Source organism: Manis javanica, chromosome 15 (assembly GCF_040802235.1).
Source record: "Manis javanica isolate MJ-LG chromosome 15, MJ_LKY, whole genome shotgun sequence".
In the NCBI taxonomy this organism is placed as follows: Eukaryota; Metazoa; Chordata; class Mammalia; order Pholidota; family Manidae; genus Manis; species Manis javanica.
In genome coordinates this window covers 61,197,360-61,220,526 of record NC_133170.1, presented here as the reverse complement: position 1 = coordinate 61,220,526, position 23,167 = coordinate 61,197,360, and the positions used below count along the sequence as shown (strand labels likewise).

The following is a 23,167-nucleotide window of genomic DNA, read 5'->3' as shown; positions in this document are numbered from 1 at the left end:
TCAGTCACTAAAATCCCGTTCAATCAGAGTGAGTCTGTATGCAGCAAGCCAGTCTCTGCCTCTGGGCCCCTGTCTGCACAGCCATCCTCCAGGCCTCTCTGCCTGCACAGCCATCCCACACAGCTGTCCTCTGGGCCTTTGTCCTCGGCACTGCCACCACTCCTGGCTCTGCTCTGCTCTCCTGCATCCTTGCAGCCCTCCACCATGTCACATACAGAGCACTGGGCAGAGCTCTTTATATAGAGTCAAATTGCCCACAGATGTGCTGTGAGCTAGTCAACCAGGGCCAGGTGAGAATCCTGGCCACAGGAACTTTCATTTTATCCACACTCAACTCCTCCAGGATTCTCTCCTCTCAATCTATGTGCCCTTAGTCCTCTGCAATGGTCCCTGTGCAAGGAAGCTCGAACATTGTTATCCAGCCTCTCCAGCAAAAAGTCTTGCAGACACACAGGCCAGACTCATGGCTCTGTCTCTGACCTCTGCCTCTTTAGTCTTAATAGCTGGAACTGCTGCACTGGTTTCAGTTGTGGCCATAGCTCCAGTAAGATCGTATTTGGCTTCCCATCTAATTTCCTTCCATCTACTCCTGCCTATATCAAATCAACCCACATCTGGGTCCTTGTAACCCACACAGGGCCCCTCAAATTCCTCCTGTGAGTAACAGGTCTTCTTTCTTTCCAGGTTCTCATTGCTTCAGCTCCTGTACATGTCACCTTGCATTCTGTAATTGCTGCCTCAAGGTGGGCTGCACTGTCAGGGAAGCCAGCTTACCCATCTCTGATCCCAACAGAACAATTCCATCCACCCCTAGGTCCCACAGCCACCAGCTCAGCCTGAGTATAGGGACGGAGCATACAGTGCTCTACAACCTGGGGAGGGGGCTGCTCCTCTCCTTGGGAAACTTTCCACTGTTGGGTCTTTATTTTCTTTACAACCACTGGGCATGCTTTCAATACAAGAGGCGCCAGTGCCTCTGGCACCACCCCTTCATTCTTTCCCAGCTCCTCCATTTCTGGGGCTGATGGCACCTTTCTCTCCACTCCTCCAAGTGCCTCTTCTGCACAGTGCCTCACAACAATGCCAGCTCAGTCTTCAGAAGGTCTCAAACCTTCACCTCAATGCTTCATAGCTGACATTCTCATGCCACCTCTGCCTGTGCTTCCCTCAGGAGCCGTCTTTTTCCTTGATGGCCTCTTCCTCCTCCTTCACAACACCTGGCAGTGCTGCTGTCTCATCTCCAATGGCACTTTGCTGCCAGCGCTCTCGTACTGCCTCCTCCGGCATCAATGCCATCCCCTTCCTCAGGGAATCCACAGAGGTTTGCAGCTTGTGTTCTCATGCCACCATTTCTTGGGTCTCCTCTGTAGACTTTTCTAATACTGTGAGAAGCAGCCAACCCACAGTCCCTGCTGCCTCATGGGCACTCTGCTTCTCAAAGGATCTGCTTACTATACCAAGGGCCACCCCTACAGCCTCAGGTGTCACCTCCACTTGCCTCCAGTCCTGGGGTAGGGCTCAGTCCTCTAGGAGGCAAGCCACCTCAGACCACATACCCATTGGGGGACGATCCACTGTGTCCTCATTCACAGGGGCAGCCCACTGAAGCACCCCTCCCATAAGGGCAGCTTGTCTTTTTCCTTGGTCAACAATGAACCCTGCCAACTTTCACCAATTGTCTTGCCAATGGGTTTCAGCCCCAGGCAAGTTTGCTATGGATTCAATGTGACCAAAGAAATTGACAGCAAAACGTTCTTGGGGTGAAAGGGTTATACCCAGCTTCATTTCCAGGTGGCAGATCAGTCACTAAAATCCCATTCAATCAGAGCGAGTCTGTATGCAGCAAGCCAGTCTCTGCCTCTGGGCCTTTCTGCCAGCACAGCCATCCTCTGGGCCTCTGTCCTCGGCGCTGCCACCACTCCAGGCTCTGCTCTGCTCTCCTGCAGCCTTGCAGCCCTGCCACTGTGTCAGGTGCAGGGCACTGGGTGGAGCTCTTTATATAGAGTCATACTGCCCATAGGTGTGCAGTGAGCTAGTCAACCAGGGTCAGTTGAGAATCCTGGCCACAGGAACTCTCATTTTATCCACACCCACCAATCACCAGAACCCAATAATAATGTGGGCTTGTGCTCAGGAAGCAGATCTCCAGGGCCAGGTGTGCAGGGCTCCTGGGCTCCTACCTTCTCCCCATCCCGTTACTCTTTTTCCCACCAGTAGCCTGGGGTGGGGGAAGGGCTTGGGTCCTGCTCAGTCATGGCTCTGCCACTTTACCCTTTTCTGTAAGGTTTTCTCTTCTTCCTCAGGTGTAGGTGTCTGTTCTGCAGTCTTCAGGTCATTTTCAGGTTTAGTTGTATATGCTGTATTTTCTTCCTTTATGTGTTTTTTGGAGGCAGTTTCTGCCTTGCCTTCCTATTCTGCCATCTTTTTCCAGATCAGTACATTTGATGGTATGTATATTTCACTACAATAAAAAACTCCTTTTACATCTGAAACCACAACATATTCTACTCAAATTAATTTGATTACCTTTATATTTTTGCCTTTCACAATTAGATCTTTAATCTGGAATCCACCATCATTTATGGTGTGAAGTAGGGACCCAACGTTTTCTCCATTTAGCCAAGTTTCCCAACACCTTCAACTAGAGAATTCATTCTTTTCCCCAGTGGACACCCATTACATCATAGAAGGATTGTGCTAAGAGTGTAACTAAGTCTCATCCAGCATCTTAGCAGGCCAGGACAATGCTGGCTAATGGCAAAGGGGGGCTAGAAACCAGGTCTTTCTAAGGCCCTGGTAGAATATGCCTCTGCCAGGCATTCTGCCAGCTCTCTTTCTCCTGGAATTGAATTCCTCTCTCTTCCCCTACTCCAGGGGAGACAGCATGGAATACAGAAGGAATAAGGAGAAGGCTGGCCAGAAATAACTGTGTTCATATAATATTGTGACAAAAACCTTGGCCATCTCCCATTTCACAGATGCACAGACTGCTAACGCCATCAACACTGGGAATAATCCACAGCTATGCTACATAATGAGACTGGAATCTCCCCAAGGCTGAGTGGAGCACAGAGGAAGGGAGATTTAGTCATCTGCTCAACAAATATTCATTAAGCACCTACTGTGTTCTAAACTCTGTTCTAAGCACTTTAGGGGAGTTAAGGAGGCATCTTGGGTTGGGGTCTCTCAGAAGGTTGTAAATGCAAGTAGTTTATCTGGGAGGCAAGCTTAGCAAGTACTGGCAGAAGTATGGGAAAATGAGGCAGGAAAGGAAAGGAAGACAATAAAGGGTGTTTTATTGACAGGTTACCATTATGGGCAACTGAGGTCCAATCTTGCTGGGGAATTCCGGGAGCCAATTCAGAACATGCTTCCAAGTTTTCCCCCTGAGGGTGAGGGATCAGGGATACTTACCAACTCCCATCAGTTGTTGGTTGAGGGCCTCTGAAGCAGAGGCGAAGGCAGGTGTCAACTCCCCAGGACTTCCATCCTGCCCTGTGTGGGCTCAGGGTGCGCCTGTGACCAGAGAAAGCACTTGAGCAAAGGTCACAGACACTTGTAACTGGAGCGCCCAGTGAACTAGCATGGGAATGTGAGTGCCAAGGGGATATGGGGAGGTATTGACAGCATCTCTTACAAACGTTTCTTACATGACTTATATTATGTTAGCAGTGGGGAGATAGAAAGTAAACTGGCAAAAACAAATGAGCAAGATATTTTTGGATAAAGATAACTATAGCAAAGAGAGCAAAATACAGAGTGCCTCTTAACAATGGATGGTAGGGGGCTTCTTTAGATGGGGTAGTCATGGATGGCCTCCTTGAGGTTGAGATAAAATTGAGGGACAAGCAGTAAGATGGAAAAAGGGCAGAGCATCTGAGGGGAAGTGAACATCAAGTACACGTTCACTGCGGATGAGGACCAGTGTGTTTGGAAGTGCGGTGGAGTCAGAAGGGTAGGTGGTGAGAACAGAAGGTAGGCAAGGAACAGGCCAGAGGGATCCTATAAGCCACTGTAATATGTTTGGATTTAGTATTAAGCACAGTGAGAAACCTTCAGAAGATTTTGTGCAGAGAACTGACGCAATCTATGTGAATTTTATAAAGAATCCTCAGGCTTCTTTGTGTGGTCAGTGTATACAAGAAGACCACCATTTGGAGGAGTCACTGCAATAGTGCAGGTGAAAGATACTGAAGGCTTGAAGTAGGCTGGACTAGTCAGGAGATGTGGGTGCGGGAGGATGGATATAGATATATTTTGCATATAGAAACAGTAAGACTTCATTAAATAGGATAGGGATTCAAGGAGTAAAGGAAAGGGAGATTCAAAGTTAAGTTTTAGGCTTGAGTTCTTAGGATGGTGGTGCCATCTACTTAGACAAGGCAGACTGGTAAAAGAGACTGTGGTGGAGGATGGAGTTAATGTTCTCACATCAGTTGCATTGATTTTGAGATGCCTGTTACACATCCAAACGATGTCAAGCCGGCTGCTTAGTAGCTGAAGAGGGTATGTGATCCAGAGAGGTTTTCTTTTCTTCTCTTTGAGATATTAAAGGGCATTTCTATCTGATGTATCTGATGAAAAGGATTCAGTGGGGAGAAAGAAATTGCTGATTAGAAGAGAGTAATTACAGTGGTAATTCATGGAGGAGAGTGGACATCACCTGGGACACAACTGGAGGGGTTGGTTTTGATGTTAGCAAGTACACTTCATCTAATACAAACAGGACAGAAGACAGAGAGTGCACCATTATCTTAGAAGGGAAGGTTTGGAGGTGGAGAAATGAGGGAGCCTCAAATACTCAGTGGTGGATGAGGCAAAGCCTTCAGCTGTGCAACACTGGGTGGGAAGGGAAAGGAAGAAAATCCTTCAGTTGCTCTGAGTAGATGCAGAGTCAGCGGTTGTTTAACAAGGGCTGGAGTTTTGACAAATGAGTACAAAGGAAGGAGAAAGGATCAAAGGAGACAGGGTATTTGCAAGGAGGTGATCATGCAGGTAAGGCAGGGCCTCCATGAGCACCTGAGTCCGCAGAGCTGCAGGTTAGTCATCTTTACTTTTATTGCCTGAAAAATGAGAAAAGGAGGGACAGTGCTTGGTAAGAATATGGAAAGGTTCCAAGGGTCTGTTGTTAGAGACAGAGTGAATTTTCTTAAGTAGTGCCTCCCAAAGGGCTTTCCTGGTCAGGGACCCATCCTGTGCTGCTGACATTGACTCATGTGGAATCAAATCCCTAAAGTACAATGTCAAGATTGCCACTCGGCTCTCATCAGGACCCCCTACTTGTGAAGGTGGGACCTGCCAGAGGCTCTGAGGGTGGGTATATTACTTACAATTGGTCTTCCAAGTGAGTCCTGTGGTAGTACCTCTAAGGGGTGTGTGTCCAGTAGCTGCACGCTAACCTGTGTATTGAAGACCGAGGTTTAATTAAAATGAGGTTTACTTAAAATGAAAGCACTATATATTTAGGTTTTATGTGTGCATGTGTGAAATTCCAGATCGTTTCCCTCAACAGGTGACCATTTAGGAGAAGCCTTGCTTTCCAGTTTAATCACCCATTCTCTGGAAGCCAAAAACCACTGTCTGTGTTACAGTTGAGTTAAATTCCTTCCAGTAGTGTTGTAGCAGATAGGTGAGGAGGCTTTACATATTACCAGGGCAAGACCGTGAAGGCATTTTCTCTCTCCCAGGTAAAAGCAAATTGCAGTAGATTTTTATGGATTGCAATAATAAAGGATTGGCTAGATCAATTTCTGCAGAATACTGGAGGGATGACAAAATTAAACTTGTCAGTTGGTGCTTTCATGCCTGCAACTCAACTACAGTAATTCACCATAACCTGCCAGGAATGTTTTAAGCCGCCACATGGGGGTGGTAAAGGGTTTTAATACTTGGCCCAAGGAGTGGGTAGCAGGTATCCCTGGTCTGATCTGAGTGCAGTGCTCGTTTCCTGTTTTTAGCAAGTCAGTGGCAATAACGCACTCAGAGTGGATGTCTGTGACCAGGGAGCACATAGGCCTTTCTCCTACTTCAAAGAACTATACCTCTGCAAATGCTTGGCGACATCTCCACCACAGAACCTGTCATGGCTGACATGCATTAAGGTACTTCCTGACTCTCCCTCTACTCTCCAGACTGTACGCCGTTCCTTGTCCATGGACGTGGGAGGAGACGCCTGGGGTCCTGACAGTAGTAGGTGAAAGACACATGGAGACAAACCTGGGGGTTACAGCTAGCCTCCTTTTAGACCATTCTGTAGGCCCAGAAACCCTTCAAAACCCTCTGGTCCAGGCTGAGGGCTGCTAGGTTCAAAATCATACTGGGGAGCTATGGGTGAGACACCTAACCCGCACTGGCATCCTCACAGCCAAGGCTGAGTTCAAGTTGCCATTTCAGTGCTCTGTATAGGTCAGAGAATCCCACAGGCACACGTCACCTGGTGCAGTGGTGCTGGGATCAGGGACACACCAGGACAGTTTGGTGGCCCCTTTTACTGGCACTAATTCTATGGTGGGTACTTTCCCAGGAGTGAAGGAACAGCAGCTCCTCCAACATACCACTTTCCACTTTCCTTTTTACAAGCTGCCGTTACCCAGATGAAAAGGGAGTTAAATACCCACATAGCCACATGCAGAGCTGTCAGTGCTGGGGGCCCCTCACATGGTTTGCTTCTGCTTAACTCCAGCTGGTTTACTGGGCCTCTGATCCCAGACAAGCACGGCACCTGCCTACTGTCTGTCAGGTGACGGCAGTTTGCTGTAGTCCACCACAAAGGATTCCCTGGGTTTTAGGTACAACGGGGTCATGCCTCCCGAACTCCCTCCCCACAGAGAATTCTGGCTTGGTAAAGGAAATCTTCATGGGGCCAATGGCACAGGTCTGTGTGGGCGATCTAATGAGGTTGGTTTTTCCTGAGCTGCAATTACCCACTCCTTTAGCTGGAGCCTAGTTGGTGACAGGTGGCCAGAAGTCTGTTAGCATTGTTCCTTGTTATTTTGGATCACTGACATCCTGATTGGGACTAGAATCGTTCTTTCCATGATTTGAACCACTCCGTTTTTAGGGTGGCTCAGAGAATAGCCACTGGCACTTGGTTTCTTAAACAGGTAGAGCAGGTGGCTTCCCAGGCTTTCCTCTGCCTCACAGGGGTCAAGGCTGAAGGGCAGAGGACACCACTGCTAGTGCTGGTAGCACTTTACAATGTGCCTCAACTATTTCCTAATGTCTTTGCCAAGACTTCTCCAAGTTTACAGGTTCAGACAAACATACTTGTCCTCGGTGACTCATTTTGCACCCTGAAAGTACCAACCACTAAAGAAACTGCAAACGCAAATCTCCCCACATAGGTGCGAGGAGGCACTGCTTGGCTACTTTTGCTACAGTTAAGACATTATCCCTTCTCAGTTACGCTATACTGTGGAGTCCCTTTTGTCCCTGAAGCAGATGAGCAGTCAGTCCTCTCCCAGTTTCTAAGCTGAGGCACCCAGAGCTTTTCCATGAGGGTAACATTCCAAGGTATCCTTTGACCAGTTTCAGTAACTGCAGAAACCTGTAGATATACTTAGCCATGTCCTTTATATTACTGCACAGCTCAAAGACAAAGGGTATGTGGTCTGTGCTTGCTCCAGGATGCCCTGGAGGTGAGAGGTCCAATCAGGTGGCTAGGCCTCACAGGCTGAAGGGAGGATCCAGACAAGCCCTCCTCCTAAAACTCAGTTTGCTCAAGGTTTTTTTGTCATGTCCAGTGGGAGTACCTGTCACTCACCTTACCTGTGTCAAGACAGGGACCTTTGTCTTCCCATCCATAGGGCTCCCCTTATCCCTCTACCTGCTTTGTCCAGTCAACCTCACCTGAACAGACAATTCTTTCCTGGGCATTAATTAGCTCAGCTCTCAGCAGATCTCCTTTAAGTAAACTTGTTAATATAAGTTTCTGCTTTTATCATTTCACAAACTATTTCCATAGCACCTCAACTGGAGGTGGAATCATTACAAAATGTTATAGGTAAAGAAGTCAGGATTTCTAAGTAAGTTGGAAAATTCTCCCAAACTTCTTCATATTCCTGGTCACATTATATTGTTTTTTCAGAAATGAGCTCAAATTTGCACTATATTCTGGTGTACTCACTCCTTAACATCCTAGTCTTCCTTGATTGGAGTTAGGATAGGATGAGAAAGTAGCAAAACCTATTTGTGTCTTTAAAAGGTACATTCTGTGGGGGTTGACTGTTTTACCACAAGCAGTATCATCAAAATAGGGACAAAAGGTACAGGCGGTACAGACTACAGTGACCCAAATGAGACATTTTTCATGGAATCACTATCCCACTAAAAAGTATGAACTTAATGGATGCATTTCTTTGCCTTGGCTAAATGGTTTCAATGACACAGCCTGTATAACTAAGCAAATGGTTACTGAATAAAAAGCAGAAGTCTGGTACTCAAGATGATGAGCTGCAGAAATCACATAATTAAGAACTACAGATCACATCAGTTCTCAATCCCAACCCCATGTAGTTATCACCAATGGCTCGCATTTCTTTTGGTGAACCATAGAAAACCACGAGGTAAGGAACGAATACGGCTTTTCTGGCTGGAAGCCCTGGGCTGGCACTGCAACTCTGTCACTGTCTAGCACTCTCAGAAAGCTAACTTGAACCCCAATGTCTGCCATGTGAGACAATGATACCAGCCACCTAAACTTGGAGGGCAGTTCCTGTGACTAAATTTATGTCAGATCCTGTGTATTATTTGGCAGGAGCTAATAATGTTGGCAGCCCAGTAATGTAATCAATAAAAACACAAAAGAACTCCATGTGGTGATACTTTAAAAGCTTAAACTATACTTCCTATTCCTTTTAAAAACTTAATACTACATTCTGATAAATTCTCTGCTCCTGTTTCTATTCTTATTTTTAAGCCAGTAAATGAAAAATGCAAGTTACATAGAACAAAGATTCTCCTCTAGCTTTGGATTTAACAGTAGCTGAGCTGAAGCTAATTAGAAAGAATACTTGCAGAATGAGAGCTCCAATTATGAAAAACAAAATATATACGTATCTTACTTGCTCGGATTTGAGAGCCTAACTACTCACAAGAGGATTCAGATTTTTTTTATTGTTAAGCTGCAACATACATGGTTTAATACAACAAAAAACATTTAACCAAGTGAAAAGTAATAAACTAAACAATAAACACTCAAAATATTTTCCATTGGAAACATGTTAAGATGAATATGGGGTTTCATTACCATCTTACTGCAATTTTCTTATGTGTTAAGAGCTTACATACCCCATGTTTCCTGTAATCATGCAGATGTGAATGGAAGTTTGAATGACTGAATAAATGAAAAGTCCGTTTACTGCAGGGAATCATTTCACAAGGCAGCCAAACTAGGTTCAGACAACAAAATTATTCAAGAAATTCTCCACGTTTTTAGGTTCATTTTAGAATCCATGAACCTTCAGCTGTTCCTCCTTGACAATGCCAACCTGTGAAATAAAATTTAATTTCCAGAATCACTCTGAGGAATATATAAATTCATCCCTAAGAACATATGAACAGAGATGAAAGAATCATGTTAACAGCTTATTGCAACACTATGACTTGTGGCACTGACTATTAAAAACAAATAGTTCAACACATATTTGAATACCCTGACATGCTGAAAATTACCCTATGTAGCTACAGGAATGATCAGGTCATTCTAATGACACAATAAACCCCATAAAGTTCCTACTGCTTTCAAAATAAGCACCAACTCTTTATTTCACTCAATTAAATAATGTACCCCATGGTATATTCACATGGTTTTTACTAAGTAGAAAATAATTCACTTTGCCCTTAAAATACAATTTTATAAGCAATCTGAAGGTTGTACATAAAGCACCCACTCACTCACCTCCAAGAGAAACTGGCAAATGTTTTTCCTTTGGTCACCTTGAAGCTGAATAACCTCTCCGTATTCGGGATGCTCAATCACAGTACCATTACAGGCAAATTTCTGGAGGAGTAAATAAGCGTTCAATGTAACAGTCATATGCAGCAAGGTTTTACTTTCACAAGACTCAAACCAACTATTTCAGTAGACTTCATTACATTTAAGAAACAGGTTTTATGTCTAGCAATCCCAATATGCCCAAATTAATTTGCAGATGAATTAGCAGATCACAGAAAAGAAATATTTTACTTGGAACATCTAGAGCTAAATATCTCACATTTTATTCTGTTTGGAAACAATGTAAATCTTATTTTAAGATGCAACACCAGACATAAAACATATGGGTGTTTCCTTGGGTCCAATCATTTCCACCCCCGCTGATAGGTAAGGATGTGAACCATAATCCTGTTTAGAGGTGTGCATCAGTAACTATATTTTAATCTTCCTAGCAGCTTTACCTTTTTGAAAGCTTTCACAAGTTTCTTTTTGTCATAATCATCTGCAATGCCCTGAACAGTAGTCAATGTCTTTCTGCCGTTCCGTTGCTGGATTCTTATATGAATGTAATCCTCAGTCCCTGCCGGGAGTAAGTCGTCACCCTTAGTTGCATCAGCAAAGGGGTCTGTAAATACAAATAAATCCAAAGCCAAAAAAGTATCTTTTAGTAAGCAATTTCCAGAGACTTGGTACACTACAATCTAGACAGTCAGCAAGGAAGGTTCTAGTGCCTCTGCTTTTTTCTGCAGGTGGCGGGGCGCTGATGGGGGTGGGGCATTAAATAAAAGCTTCAAGATACTCCCACACACAAAAAAAATAGAAACAGTAATTTTCCATTGATACTCGAACCAAAACACTATGTTACAGGTAGATAATGCAATCGTTTAACATCATCCTGTGATGAGAGATTTCTAAAACTAATTTTCTGGTCACTACAAGAATGTGCGTCATCTCTGGTACATCCTGATGACAACAGAAACCTTGAAACGTGCCCACCCCACAGTGATCATTTAACCTAACTGTACCTTGCAAAAAAAACGGACACACCCGTGCAGGTGTGTGAACCTATCTACCCAGGGGCGTGACCTTACAAATGACTCCGCACGTAGAGAGCCCCGACTGCCCAGAGACAGCCCGACGGCCTGTACCCGCAGCGCGGTGACAAAATTCCTTTCCTGAGTGCCCCCAAGAGCTGCTCAACAACTGCGCCCAACGCTGAAGGATGCCCGGCCCGGCCCCGCACCCCTGCGAGTAACAAACGGGGCAGGTTAGGTTTGGGGCCGGCGGCAGGGTCGCGGGAAGTCGGGGCAGGGTTGGGACAGCGCGACAGGGTGGGTGCCCGGAAGCCGGGGGGCGGGGGGCCGGGGCAGGGCGCGGAGGCAGCGGCGCAGCCCGGGCTCCAGCGCAGGGTCCGCTCGGCCGCCGTCCTAGGGAGGGGTCTCCGGTGGTCGCCATTTTCCGGCGCCGAGACAAAGCGGGGTCGGAGTGCGGGCGGGCAGCGGGTTTCGGGGCGGTGGTCGCGGCGGCCGGCCTTACCGAAAGATTGGAGGTTCTGGATAGTGGACATGCGACACTAGTGTGAGGCCGGCGAGGGGGTAAAATTCCTGCGGGGCCCGCCCGGATCACCGTTGTCAAGAGGCTGCAGCGGCGAGAAAATGAAAATGCGCTCGGGGCCGCTTCGGCGGGGCTGGGCTCGGCGGGGGCGGCGGCGCGGGCGGCAGGAGGCAGGCGGCGGGGGAGGCGGCGGCGGCGGGCGCAGGAGAAGAGGCGGCCGCAGCGGGTGCTCCACAAAATGGCCGACAGAGGCTCCTGAGCCGCGCCACCGCCCCTCCCGCGTGACCCGCCCGCGCCGGGCAACCTGGGACTTGTGGTTTCCGGGGGCCCCGAGCCGGAGCGGGGGTCCGAGTGGGCGACCCAGCTCTCCGCGCGCCAGCACGCTCGGCGCGGGGGCTCGTTCTCTCGCCGCGTAGTGGCGGTGCCGAGGCCTGGCTGCTGGCAACGCGCGGCCCGGGGTAATGCGAGTAACATCGGGGAGCAGGAGCCCCTGAGCCCGGCGTTCGACCCCACTGCGGCCCCTGCACCTACCTCCCGCGTGGGAAGCCCCAGGTTCCAGGCAGGAGCCTCCCGGGGTTGGCCCGCCCCGATTCCCTAGCCGAGGTCCCCAAGCTGCAGGGCGCGTTCCTGGGCTTCAGGAAAACCCACTGCAGACTTCCAGAGTTTCTGCTTCAGGGTCCAGGGTGCGACTCGAGAATCTCCAAGTGCACCAAGCTGCCGGGAGATGGTCACCTGCGCCTGGCACCCTGGAGGCCACTACCTGTCCACAGAACGAGCCGGAAACCCGGCCTTTTGGCTCGAACGCAAAATCGGGACCAGCCTTGGCGCCGGGTGAGCTGCAGGGAGCTCAGCGAACAGGGTAACGACACTGATGCCATCCTGCCCAACGATACAGAAAAGCAAACAGAGACCTCGGGAGTGGCTTACCCAGGGGGTGTTCAGTTGTAAGACATATTTGGTTTTCTGGAAAATTTAGGTATTCTTACCCTTTTTGTGTGCCAGGCCAGTCTTGTGAAGCCCATGGACACCTCAGAATGCTCTTAAGTGCATAAAGTAAAACAGGTAGGATTACAAAAGAAAAAGGTCATATTGAAATTCATTGACAGCATAGTATTGTTTCTTTACTAATGCATTAATAAGATCTAGCAGCAGGTCTAGTAACTCTGGAATTTCAAAAAAGGTGCTGAAAAGATATTTTGAGGTGTCTGTAACATCAGAAATGTAACATGAAAATATCTGTGATTTCTCTTGGTGCAAAATGACAGGTTCAACTACTCTTGATGTTGCCAGTATTCATAATGGAGGAAATAAATCTTGCTTAGAGGTTTGTGAAAATGTAGCTGTAATCTTTTTTTCCCTTCCATTTTTTGAGATTTCCCCCTGTGGTGTAGTTTCATCCATGAATCCAAGATCTACAGACCCCAGGTTAAGAATACCTGGATCAGCAATCTAAGTGTTCATCAGTAGATGAATGGATAAAGAAGATGTGGTACATATACACAATGGAATACTATTCAGCCATAAGAAAGAAAGAAATCCTACCATTTGCAACAACATGGATGCAGTTAGAGGGTATTATCCTCAGTGAAATAAATCAGGCAGAGAAAGACAAATACCAAATGATTTCCCTCATTTGTGGAGTATAACAACAAAGCAAAAGTAAGGGAACAAAAATAGCAGCAGACTCACAGACTCCAAGAAGACTAGTGGTTACCAAAGGGGAAGGGTGGGGAGGGCCAGTTGGGAGGGAGGGAGAAGGAGATTGTGGGGTATCATGATTGGCGCACATGGTGTGGGGGAGGTCAAGAGGAAGACAGTGTAGCTCAGAGAAGACAAATAGGGACTCTGTGGCATCTTACACTGATGGACTGTGACTGCAAGGGGGTATGGGGGAGGCACTCGATAATAAGGATGAATGTAGTAACCACATTTTCTTGTGAAACCTTCACAAGAGTGTATATCAATGATACCTTAATAAAAAAAATACCTGGATCTATTAATTAATCTTTTTTGAGTAATGATGGTAGGTCCATTTATTAAATGCTTGCTATTTGCCTATTAAAAGGCTTATACACAATATTATTAATCTTCATACCATTCTATGATGTAGTCATAATTCTAAACAGATGTAGAAATGGAGGCATTGTTTGGTTAAGAAATTTGCCTAAAAAGAGAAAATCAAATTCTTAACTCAGGAATCTTAACTACATTTTTGGTCTTCTAGTCCATATTTAAATGAGTAACACTTTTCTTATCCAAACTTAAGGTACAAAGTTTTAGAGAAAGGAGAATCAAAACTTTTCGTTGTTTTTTAAAATATATTTTTGTAATAAATATTTTGTATAAAATTTGTCATATATATCACAAACTTTTGTCCAATGGTTTCTGTTCTTTGGTCTTAATACCTTTATAGTCATGCTTTAAAGTAATTTTTACTACTACTGTAGATGAAGTGCAGAATAAACAAAATGCATCTCTATTTCTGGATGTCCATAATCACTTTATATTACATTGTTTCTCAGAAGAAGCCAAGGGTGGTCCAGTGAAGGAAAAAAAAACAATTAAAATCCAGAAATGTTAGGGTTTTCATGGTTGTTAACGCCTATCATGAGAACTCATCCTTTTTAATTCTTGGTGTTTACATCAGAAACCCCTATGAGCTCAGCAATCTTCAATCAAAGACAACTATAAATACAGGTTAGGTGCATTTATGATTATTATGTTAAAAACTCTTCTGACTTTGGTCATTCATAGTCTTTGTTTTGAGACCTGCGCTGTCCAGCACAGGAACCACTGGCCACATGTGGCCACCAAGCACTTGGTGTTCCTGGTCCAAATTGAGATACATGAGATATGTTTGTAAGTATAAAGTGCACGCTTTCAAAGGCCTTTCTTAAATTATCTGTTTCACGTGCTGCTTTTTACTTTTTAAAATGTGGCTAGAGGAAATTTAGAATACATGGGCTTCACAAACTTAAATTTATAGCACTGGTTTAGAGTGAGGGGATTGACTTATATGTAAAGTTGTCATAAAAGAAATAAACTGAAGTACCTCAAGTCTAGTACTTTTCATTCTAAATATTACCAGCTTAGTTTAACGTGATTATTTCCTGTCTTATTTCAGGGGCGAGTTTAGATCACTTGCAGAGAACAGTAGTATTGACTAAAGGAATCAGGGAAGATTGAAAAAAGGAGAATAGTTGAAAAGTCAAAGCCCCCAAATCTGGCTCTTCACTTTCTAATGGTTAAGACAAAGAGAAAATCAGCTAAAAGATCCATATGTCTACAGGATGAAAACGTACCAGCTGTGCAGGAGGAATGACTTGCCTGCCCTGAGCCACAGGTGTTTTTCTTGAGCCCTCATAAAGGGGACACTGTGAGGTAGTGAAAGCATCCCTAGCACTTTGCACACTATGAAGACAATGGGTTTTACACACCTGTTTCTTATATTTGCTAGTCACAAAAATGTGCTTACCTGGTTATATCCTCGGGTCCACATCCATCTTACCGTGGTGTGCATGTGATAATGTATCACTCAGATTTCCTGCCTCAGCGAGCACAGTTGACCTGTGTACAGCCCAGCTGCTGTACTGTGAATTCAACATTGCATCCTGCTGAGGCCACCCTTCTCACCAGCTGCTCCCAGCCAGTGAGTGCATCAGGATCCTACTGCAGGCTTCTTCTGCAGAGATGTGGGCCTCCTCTGATGGGTGACCCTCCTCTAGGACTCCACTGGCCTGGCCGAACTCTCTTAGACTTTTGCTGAATTCTAAGACTTCCTGTTAACTCTTCTTCCTGCTCTCTTTCCCAGGGTCATCTTCTGTGGCACGCTCTACCTCACAGGTGTTTCCCCTGGTAAATCTCTCGCACATCTAACCCCACCTTGATGCCCGGTTCTCCAAGGACCTAAATTGATAAACCTAGCTCCATCTTGGGTGGAATTCTTGGGAGATTTGGGAAGTAGCAGGACAGAAAAACTTGAGTAGCTGACTCACCTCTGTAATAAAGCAGTATTTGGGCCTGCAATTAATTACTCTACCCTCCCTGGATTCTGCTTCAGTTTTCTTATGCATGAGCCAGGTGTGCATTTTTAGTCACCAAGCTCAGAGGCAACAAAAAAAAGGACCTGGGCTTCCAGCTCATATTTGCAGGGTTCCAGCTTGCTTGCATCTTCTCTTCCTGACTTTGCCTTATGGACATAATCTCCTTCGCTGTGAACTCTGCATCAGATACAGAGGTATCTGTATGCATAGAGATCTAGAGAGCCTTACAGTACTGTAGCAAATTCCTTCCTGTGTATTTGTGTTTTCAACCAGAGAAGAGGGACCAATAAGAGATATATACAGGCACTGTTCCTGGCCCTGTGTGAGTACTGTGTACTGTTCCCCCATGCCTTTGGGTGGTTCTTTCCTAGGCCTAGCATGGTTTCCTTACGTTATTGTGCTGGTCAGTCTGCCAGTCTATCCTGGAGGAGGACCTGAGAACAGCTAAGAGCTCCCTGTCTCTGAAGCTCTACCCAGTATTTTGTGAACTCTTGCCACCTTGCTGTGCTCTGACTCTCAACCTTTCCTACCCAGTGCAGTGTGTCTGCTGGGCTCTGCCTGTGTTACCCTTGAGACTCTTTCAAGGCAGTAACATGGGACTTACTCATCTTTTCCATCTCTCAGGGATTGCTATCTTTTGTTTGATATAGAGAGTCTTGAAAAACTGTTGTTTCTTACATTGTGTCCTGTGTTTTTTTTTTTTCAGGCGAGAGTAATGGAATGCATTTCTCTTGACTGAAAGCAAAAGTCCAGTACGTGTGTTTTGAGTGAGTGAGTTTCCTGGCATCTCTCATGAGATTAAACCTTTAGCTATAAATGTCTCACATGCAGGAAAGGAAAACTGACTTCTTCAGAGTGACTATTCTTTATCCACCCATGGTGTAAATGTGTGTGTGTGCAAATTTGTATCCACTGGTGCTCTAAATTTTTTTACAGTCCTAAGAAGCTGCATTGAGAAGACTCTGGGAAATGTGCATTAGTGCTGTCCTCTAGCAGGGAGGCTCTGTGTAGTTTTATGGCAGGGAAAGGAGCCAGCCAACCTGTCAGTTATATAGTTGAATTTCTGTTATATTAGTTTGCCCATTACCCACTTTTATAACTGAGACCTTGCAGATTTTCTTAGTACTTCCAAGTACTGGGTAGGGAGTTAAACATACTATGAATACTTGGTAAACGGAAATTGTAGAGGAAATACATTCTAAACAGGCATGCTGCTTAAGTAAGCAAAAAGAATTGCTACTACTGTTTTGTATCTTCCACTGTGGGCCAGGAAATGTGCTAAGCATGGTATGTTATTTACTATTAATAATTGCCGTTTTACAGGTGAGGAAAATGAGACCTCTGGGGAGTTTATTACTTGCTCAAGAACATATAGCCATTAAGTGGCAGAGCCAGGATTTATACCCAGGTTTGTCTACCTCCAAATTTCATGTTCTTTCTCCTATATTCTTACTCCTTTATGGAGGTCCAGCATATACTTTGAGTCATGCTATGTTTATTAGTGTTTTTATAGGAAAAGAATGAGAAATCTGGCCAACTGGGGACATGTAAGACTTAGACCAGTGAAATAGAGTTTCAGTGGTTGCTGATGAATAACCTAGTCACTCGTGAATAAAGAAGTCACTAAAGCTTGCTTAAAGTATACACCAAAGCTGAGTTTTCAAAATAATAGGGTTTTAGTTGATAACAAATAAGGTATAAAATCATAGTATTCTAATTAATTGGAAAGAAAAAAATGATTCGATCTCCCTCACCTTCATGAGAGCCAGGGTAATATTTCTCAGTTCCTTAACCTTACCCAGGTCCCGAAACTGTCCAGAAATTCATCACCTTATCTTAGTTTTCTTCATATCGTTGGTCACACTTTCCAACTCCTAAGCTGTCTCCTTCTCAGCTTAGACTACGCCAGTGTGATCATTAAGCTAGGAGGAGGAGGAGGAGATGATGGTGTCTTGGATGCCAGGGGAAGAAAGTGTGCATCCCAGAGGCTGGGTTAGGAGTAGTGGTCCTCCTCAGCAGAGGACAGCAGACTGGCAACCTCACAGGTGCACTCGGAGGCATCATGGTGTCAGGATGAGAAGGATAGAGCTGAAGTGGAGTAGGTAGCTCTTCCCAAACATTCATGAGACCAGGGAGGGTCTTAGATAATTTCCATTTGGTGCAATAAGCTCCAGCAAGAAGGAAATGCATTAGAACTTCCCCTTGTGCTAAAGAAGAATAAAGATGGAGAGGAGGTTATCCTGCATCAAAAACATCTTTGAGGAAGGGAAACAAGTGGGCAATTATGTAAATAAAGGCATTCGGCCTTGAGAAATGGGTAGGACATGAGAGAGCATGAGAAAACAGATTAGATTTTTTTAAAAAAACTATTCTTCAGCAAACCTTATTTCCCATTGAGTATGTTCTCTTTAATAATGACACTCCTTAATGGAAACATGAGAATTTGCAGATCTGTCAGTAACAGCAATGAATTCGAAGAGCAGCATCATTTCTTCTTGGAGAATAATTTCAAAGTAAATAAAGGACCCCAGGCAATATAACAAATAATATACTTTATAGCACTTTTTACAATAACTGCAGAAAGGGATTCCATGTGGCTTTTTCTTACAGATGAAAAAGAATGAAGGCGTTCACCTCTTAGAAATATCAAAAACCAATCTGGCTTTCAAAGTAGCATGGTATTTTCTATGTAATTGCTCTAAATAGCTGTGGGGACATCACTGACCCATTAGCAGAGAAAACAGATGGAACGAGATTTGTCTTCATGCATAAGCTAAGATGTTGTGAAAATATTATAAACTGTCAGCCATCAACTCAGTCATCATGTTTTGTAGCTGAGGTGCTGAGTTACGGTACTGGGAAAATGGTACCACTAGTCCATGAATGATTCTTCTAGTTAGTCAGAATGATACCTTAGGTGTCTTTCAGGGTAGCTAATCAAAATGTGTGGAGATTGCAAAATCAGATCAAGCAAAAATCTGAGCAAACTTCAGAGCAAAAGAAAATATTACTACATCCCATCTCTATTCCACTGCTTCAGCTAAGGGAGCTGCTGCTGACCCTGCAGCCCTGGCAGGAAATGAGGGGGGCCTTTCCACCCTCTCCTTCCCCCCTCACTCTGGCCTCTGTGACTGCTTCTGACTCAGCAACATCTGCTTTCAGTGTCACTGTTGCCTTGGGCCGGGTAAGGAAGTGGTTAGGGAATAGGCTAGTGTGAGATACTAGGCTTTTGGAAGGGGAATGGGCTGGCAAGTGTGTTCTTCAAGAGCCCCCCAGAGATTCTGGTTCTCCTCCCTGGCAATTAAGAGCCTCAGGGCACAATACAGATTCTCAAGATCAAAGGAAACACAAGAACTCTCACAGCAGGAACAGATTTCCCAGCCCCAAAATGTGTCATTCCAGAAAATAAAAAGGCACCTTGAAACCTGTGACTCCTCCACCTCATCCTTGAGCAGGATGACGGTGCTCTGTGCTGACTGCATCCTCTTGCATTATTAATTCTGTGTCTTTTCTCCCTTCCTGGACTGCAAGCTTCCAGAGGGTAAGATTATACCTTCTCCTTTTAACCTCTCCGGTGCCTAGCACTGTGCCTGGCAGAGGGTAGACACTAAGCATTGTTGCTGAATTCAGCCAGTGAATGTGTGTTTATAATCTGCATATGGTATGTGTATCAAGATGTTGTAGAAGCACTTAAATTCAACATGACCAAAAACTGATCTTCTTGTCTAGATTCTGCTCAACCTGGTGCTTCCATTTCCTATTGGTTGGTGGAACTGAGTCATGATCCAGTGTTTGTACTACTACTGGATGTACTACAGTAGCCATTCACTCTTTCCATTTTAAACTTCCTTGTTTCCTGACATTATTCTCTTATGACTTGCCTTGTACCCTTCTGACTGCTCGTCGTCTGCCCACACAGAGTTGCACAGGTGCAGGGCCCTCGGTACTTACTGCATGAGGTCCTCAGTGAGCCATCCGTGTGCACCACTTCCAGCTCCATCGTGTCCTGGTAACTCAGACCTCTGGCTCCAGCCCTGCTGTCTACAGATGGTGATGCCCCTACCTCCTGGACCGATCCACCTGGCCAGTATCTCAACTGAACGTATCCAAAAGAACACTGTCTTCTGTCAGAGGGCTGCACCTTAGGGAGAAGAACCAGTGTTGTTCTGGGGTCTGAGGGCATCCTTTGCACCACAGTCCTTTTCACTGCCCATTAATCCAACTAACTCCAAAACCATTTCTGCTTCCAAAATGTCTTCTCAATTCATCAAAATTCTTTCCCACTGCCCTAATCTAGGCTGTCTTGATTCCTTCCGGGACTCTATAGAAAGTCTCCTAGCTAATTTACCCACAGTCCTTACACTAAAAAATCAGAGTGATTGAATAAGTAAACTCACAAATCTGATCAGGCCACTTTCCTCCTGAACTTTCCAGTGTCTTACCATTAATCATGGATTAAAGACAATGCACTGTATCAGTCCAGACAAGCAAATAGATGATATATATTCGTGATAAATGGGATGATGGGGGGGGACCATGCGCAATGCTCTGCATGCAGTGAAGAAGGGAACCATGCAACTTGGTGGGAAATGCTGTCCCACAGTGAGTCCCAGCGTCTGCACAGGTGGAGAACTGTCTCTGCATTAAAGCTTAGGCCAGACAGTGTGACCTATGCCCCAAGGTTTCAGCGGGGCCAAGTCACCAGGAAGGCCTGTGTAGTTGGTCAAGCAATCCTGGAGGACAGAAGGAGGCAGGGCATAGCAGGAGACTAGGCTGTGTGGAAAGCCCTATTGGCTGGAAAGAGAACTTTTGAGGAACAGAAATGTCTAAAATGGACTTTCAGTTAGGTTACATGATGTACCCTCTGCCTCCCACCCTACCCCACCCTCTGCCAGCTCCTGCTGCCCATCAGCCCCTGCTGTGAGGCCAGCTCTACAGGGCTGCTGATTGTTCTCTTTGTTGTTTTAAGTGAAAATGGTAAAGGGGTCGAATTTCCTTTCCAGGTTGATGCAGTGCAAAATGAGGCTGCAACGAGGAAGCAAAGACCAGAAACCTTTGATCTTTGTCCCCACAAATTCACGGGCTTAGAATTAGGGTTTGAACCAGTGTAGATATGAACCTAGATTTTGAGTTCAACTATCTCCACCTCCAACCATCTGGGTTACACTAGGATTCTCCTGGGCTGGGTTGGGATCAGGGACCAGCAGAGAGCAGGTGACATTTGAGCTGAGGCTCCTTAAAGGATGGATAAGGATTTTCAAAGTTAGAGGGACTGAATATACTGTGGGAAAATGCAGAATTGAGAAAGGCCCTAGCTCTAATGGTTTGTGACTCATGGAGGGTAAGTGGAGCTATGGTCCTGAATTCTCATTCGTCAGAGCCCAGCTCTGACAATGCCTGGAACGGGCTTCCTAACTGCATTTAGATCTGTCTTTTTAGCATTAGCCAAGGTGTCCATTGCCTCCTGAAATCAGAGATAGTGGAGGCCAGGAGAACAGAACGTCAATGCCACAGGACAGGAAGGGGTGATGTGCTCCCTTGTCATCGCACTGTTCACCAATCAGAGGGCACCAGGCTGATGTCTGGCCGAGTGACACAGCAGAGCTGTTGTTCCATAGACAGCATCCCAACAGCTCAGGGCTGCTAGGAAGAGTCACTGCTGGACATGGGAAGATACTTACAGTGTCATTTAAAGACAAAGAAGAACCCAAATTCTGCCAGACTGAGGACAGCAGCCTGCTCACTGCCGGATGCTTCTCCAAAGACCTGAAGTACAGATGGGTGGAAACTGTCAGTCATAGTGTGTTCTTAGTAGAACATTCATGACACATGGTCTGTGTCTATCAGGGCAAAGAGAACCCTCTTAAAGACTGGCCTTCCTCAAGGATAAAAATCTGTTTCTGACTTCACAGTGGGTTTGTGATGAACGGAAGAGTAGGGCAGAATAAATCAGAACAGACTTTCTGTGCAAATTATTGTCATTACCAGGAAACAGGCAAGGGTACATGAAAACACTACCATCACTGCCTGCTAATAGCCCTTTCACCTTCAATTCAGTGATTACCTTACCGCTCAGGGAATGAGGACAGCATCACCGCCTCTCCTGTCTCCTCACCACCTCGCACCTCATGGTGGTGGCACTTCGTGTCTCTGGGCCAGGGCTGCTGCCTGCCGTCTGGTGCATAGGTACGCACACCCATGGAGAGAGGTGGCTCTCCCAGGCTCTCAGTCGTGTCTCCCTCAAACCTAATTGATTGAGTACAGAGCTGAGAACATGGCATACTCAGTGGGCTGTCTGGGGAGTGCCAAAAGGCCCACGGCCCAAACTGCTTTGAGTGGAGTGGAGTACAGGCTGTCCTGGGGCACACCGGGCCTGGGAGCTGACAGTGTGTGGTACGTTGGGTACGCCTTTCCTGCCCAAGACTTCCCAGAGCTTCCCAACAGGCTGGGCTTTGGGCTCTGAGTGCAAGGGAGGCACTGCTGGGTGGAGGAGGAGCTGCCCCCTGGTTCCCCCACCTCACAGGGCTGCACAGCTGTTACCCCTACTAGCTGGGAGAGGTAACCTTGGCACACGTCCAGGTGCCACGGGAAACTAGACCGGAAATCCCTGCACCTCAAGGCAGCCCATGGGGTTGTTTCTGGGCAACAGTAACCAGACGTTCTTCAGAACTTCAGTTAAGATAGTTGGATAGTAAGTAGCCATTCCCTCCCTGGGCTGGGGAGGAGCAAGGAAGACAGGGAAGACCACGGGAAGCTTTTCCCTAAAGGGATGGAACAACACTCACCTGGGGCCCGACCGATAGCTGAGGCCCCGTGGGTTACCTGCCACCAGTGCCATTCTTCCCGCTGCCCCTTGAGCCTTGCTTCAGGTCACTGTTCCCCATGGGCGGGTGGGGTCTGAGTACTCAGAACCTCACTAGGTTCTCTAGTAGGTAGTCTTGAAACTTTTTTGGCCACACATCCCATCAGTTTGACAATGCACCCCCAAATATATGTATATTCATTTATAGATTATTTACATGTGTGCTCATCTATATATTTAATATTGGTAAGGCTTCTAGATTAAAGATAAGCATAAATGGAGGGTCTCCTATTTTCTTTCACCTGCCCCCAATTGACCATCTTCTATACTCTTTGTATAGACTGTACCCTACTTGAGAAACCACTGCTGTCACCTGTGAGTTCCAGTTCTGGCTTTGTATTGGAAAAGATGGAGAGAGATCCACTCAGAAAAAGGGTGGGTCCCAGCTGGGCCTGTGGCTGTGATCAGAGAGGTCAGCGGGAACAGGTCTCAGTGTCCCCTGCCTTATCAGTGATGGCAGGGGGTGGGGTGATGGTGTCCGGAAGCTCTGTTAACTCTCCCTTGGCCTAGAGCCAATGTTTTAAGATGCTTGGCTGAACTCAGTGGAAGTTGCTGGTGTCTCAGGGGGCCTGCAGGCCGTGCGGGTGTGTGGGCTCCGAGCAGCGGGCGCCTGGGCTGTGCACTGCCACCTGGGCTTGGCTCACTGTCTCTAGGAGAAGGCTGAGGCTGAAGTGGAGGTCTGGGGGCCTCCTGCTCCTGTATCTTGGTGTTGAGATTCTTCTTCTATGTTCAGTGTTGGGAGGAGCTCACCCCCCACCCCTGAGAGGGACCACT

The 23,167-nt window shown here is 46.1% G+C and overlaps 1 protein-coding gene and 2 long non-coding RNA genes across 5 annotated transcripts in view; 1 reads left to right on the top strand and 2 right to left on the bottom strand.

Annotated features, from left to right (window-relative positions):
- Positions 1 to 4,425, bottom strand: part of LOC140846624 (uncharacterized) — a 31,440-nt gene extending 27,015 nt beyond the window's left edge. For all 3 annotated transcript variants that reach the window (XR_012125941.1, XR_012125940.1, XR_012125939.1), the window contains exon 1: positions 3,415 to 4,425. This is a non-coding gene — a long non-coding RNA (uncharacterized lncRNA). The remainder of the gene's footprint in view (positions 1 to 3,414) is intronic.
- A 4,669-nt stretch (positions 4,426 to 9,094) lies between these two features.
- On the bottom strand, positions 9,095 to 12,047 carry EIF1B (eukaryotic translation initiation factor 1B). Its single transcript, XM_073223878.1, has 4 exons — positions 11,471 to 12,047; positions 10,396 to 10,559; positions 9,899 to 10,000; positions 9,095 to 9,488 (listed from the first exon to the last, which is right to left on the bottom strand). The coding sequence occupies exons 1-4, from the start codon at positions 11,499 to 11,501 to the stop codon at positions 9,444 to 9,446; spliced, it is 342 nt and encodes a 113-aa protein (XP_073079979.1). The 5' UTR covers positions 11,502 to 12,047; the 3' UTR covers positions 9,095 to 9,443.
- LOC140846625 (uncharacterized) lies at positions 11,026 to 14,180 on the top strand. The gene is made up of 2 exons (XR_012125942.1): positions 11,026 to 11,201; positions 12,164 to 14,180. It is a non-coding gene; the product is annotated as an uncharacterized lncRNA (long non-coding RNA).
- Positions 14,181 to 23,167: the final 8,987 nt, after the last annotated feature.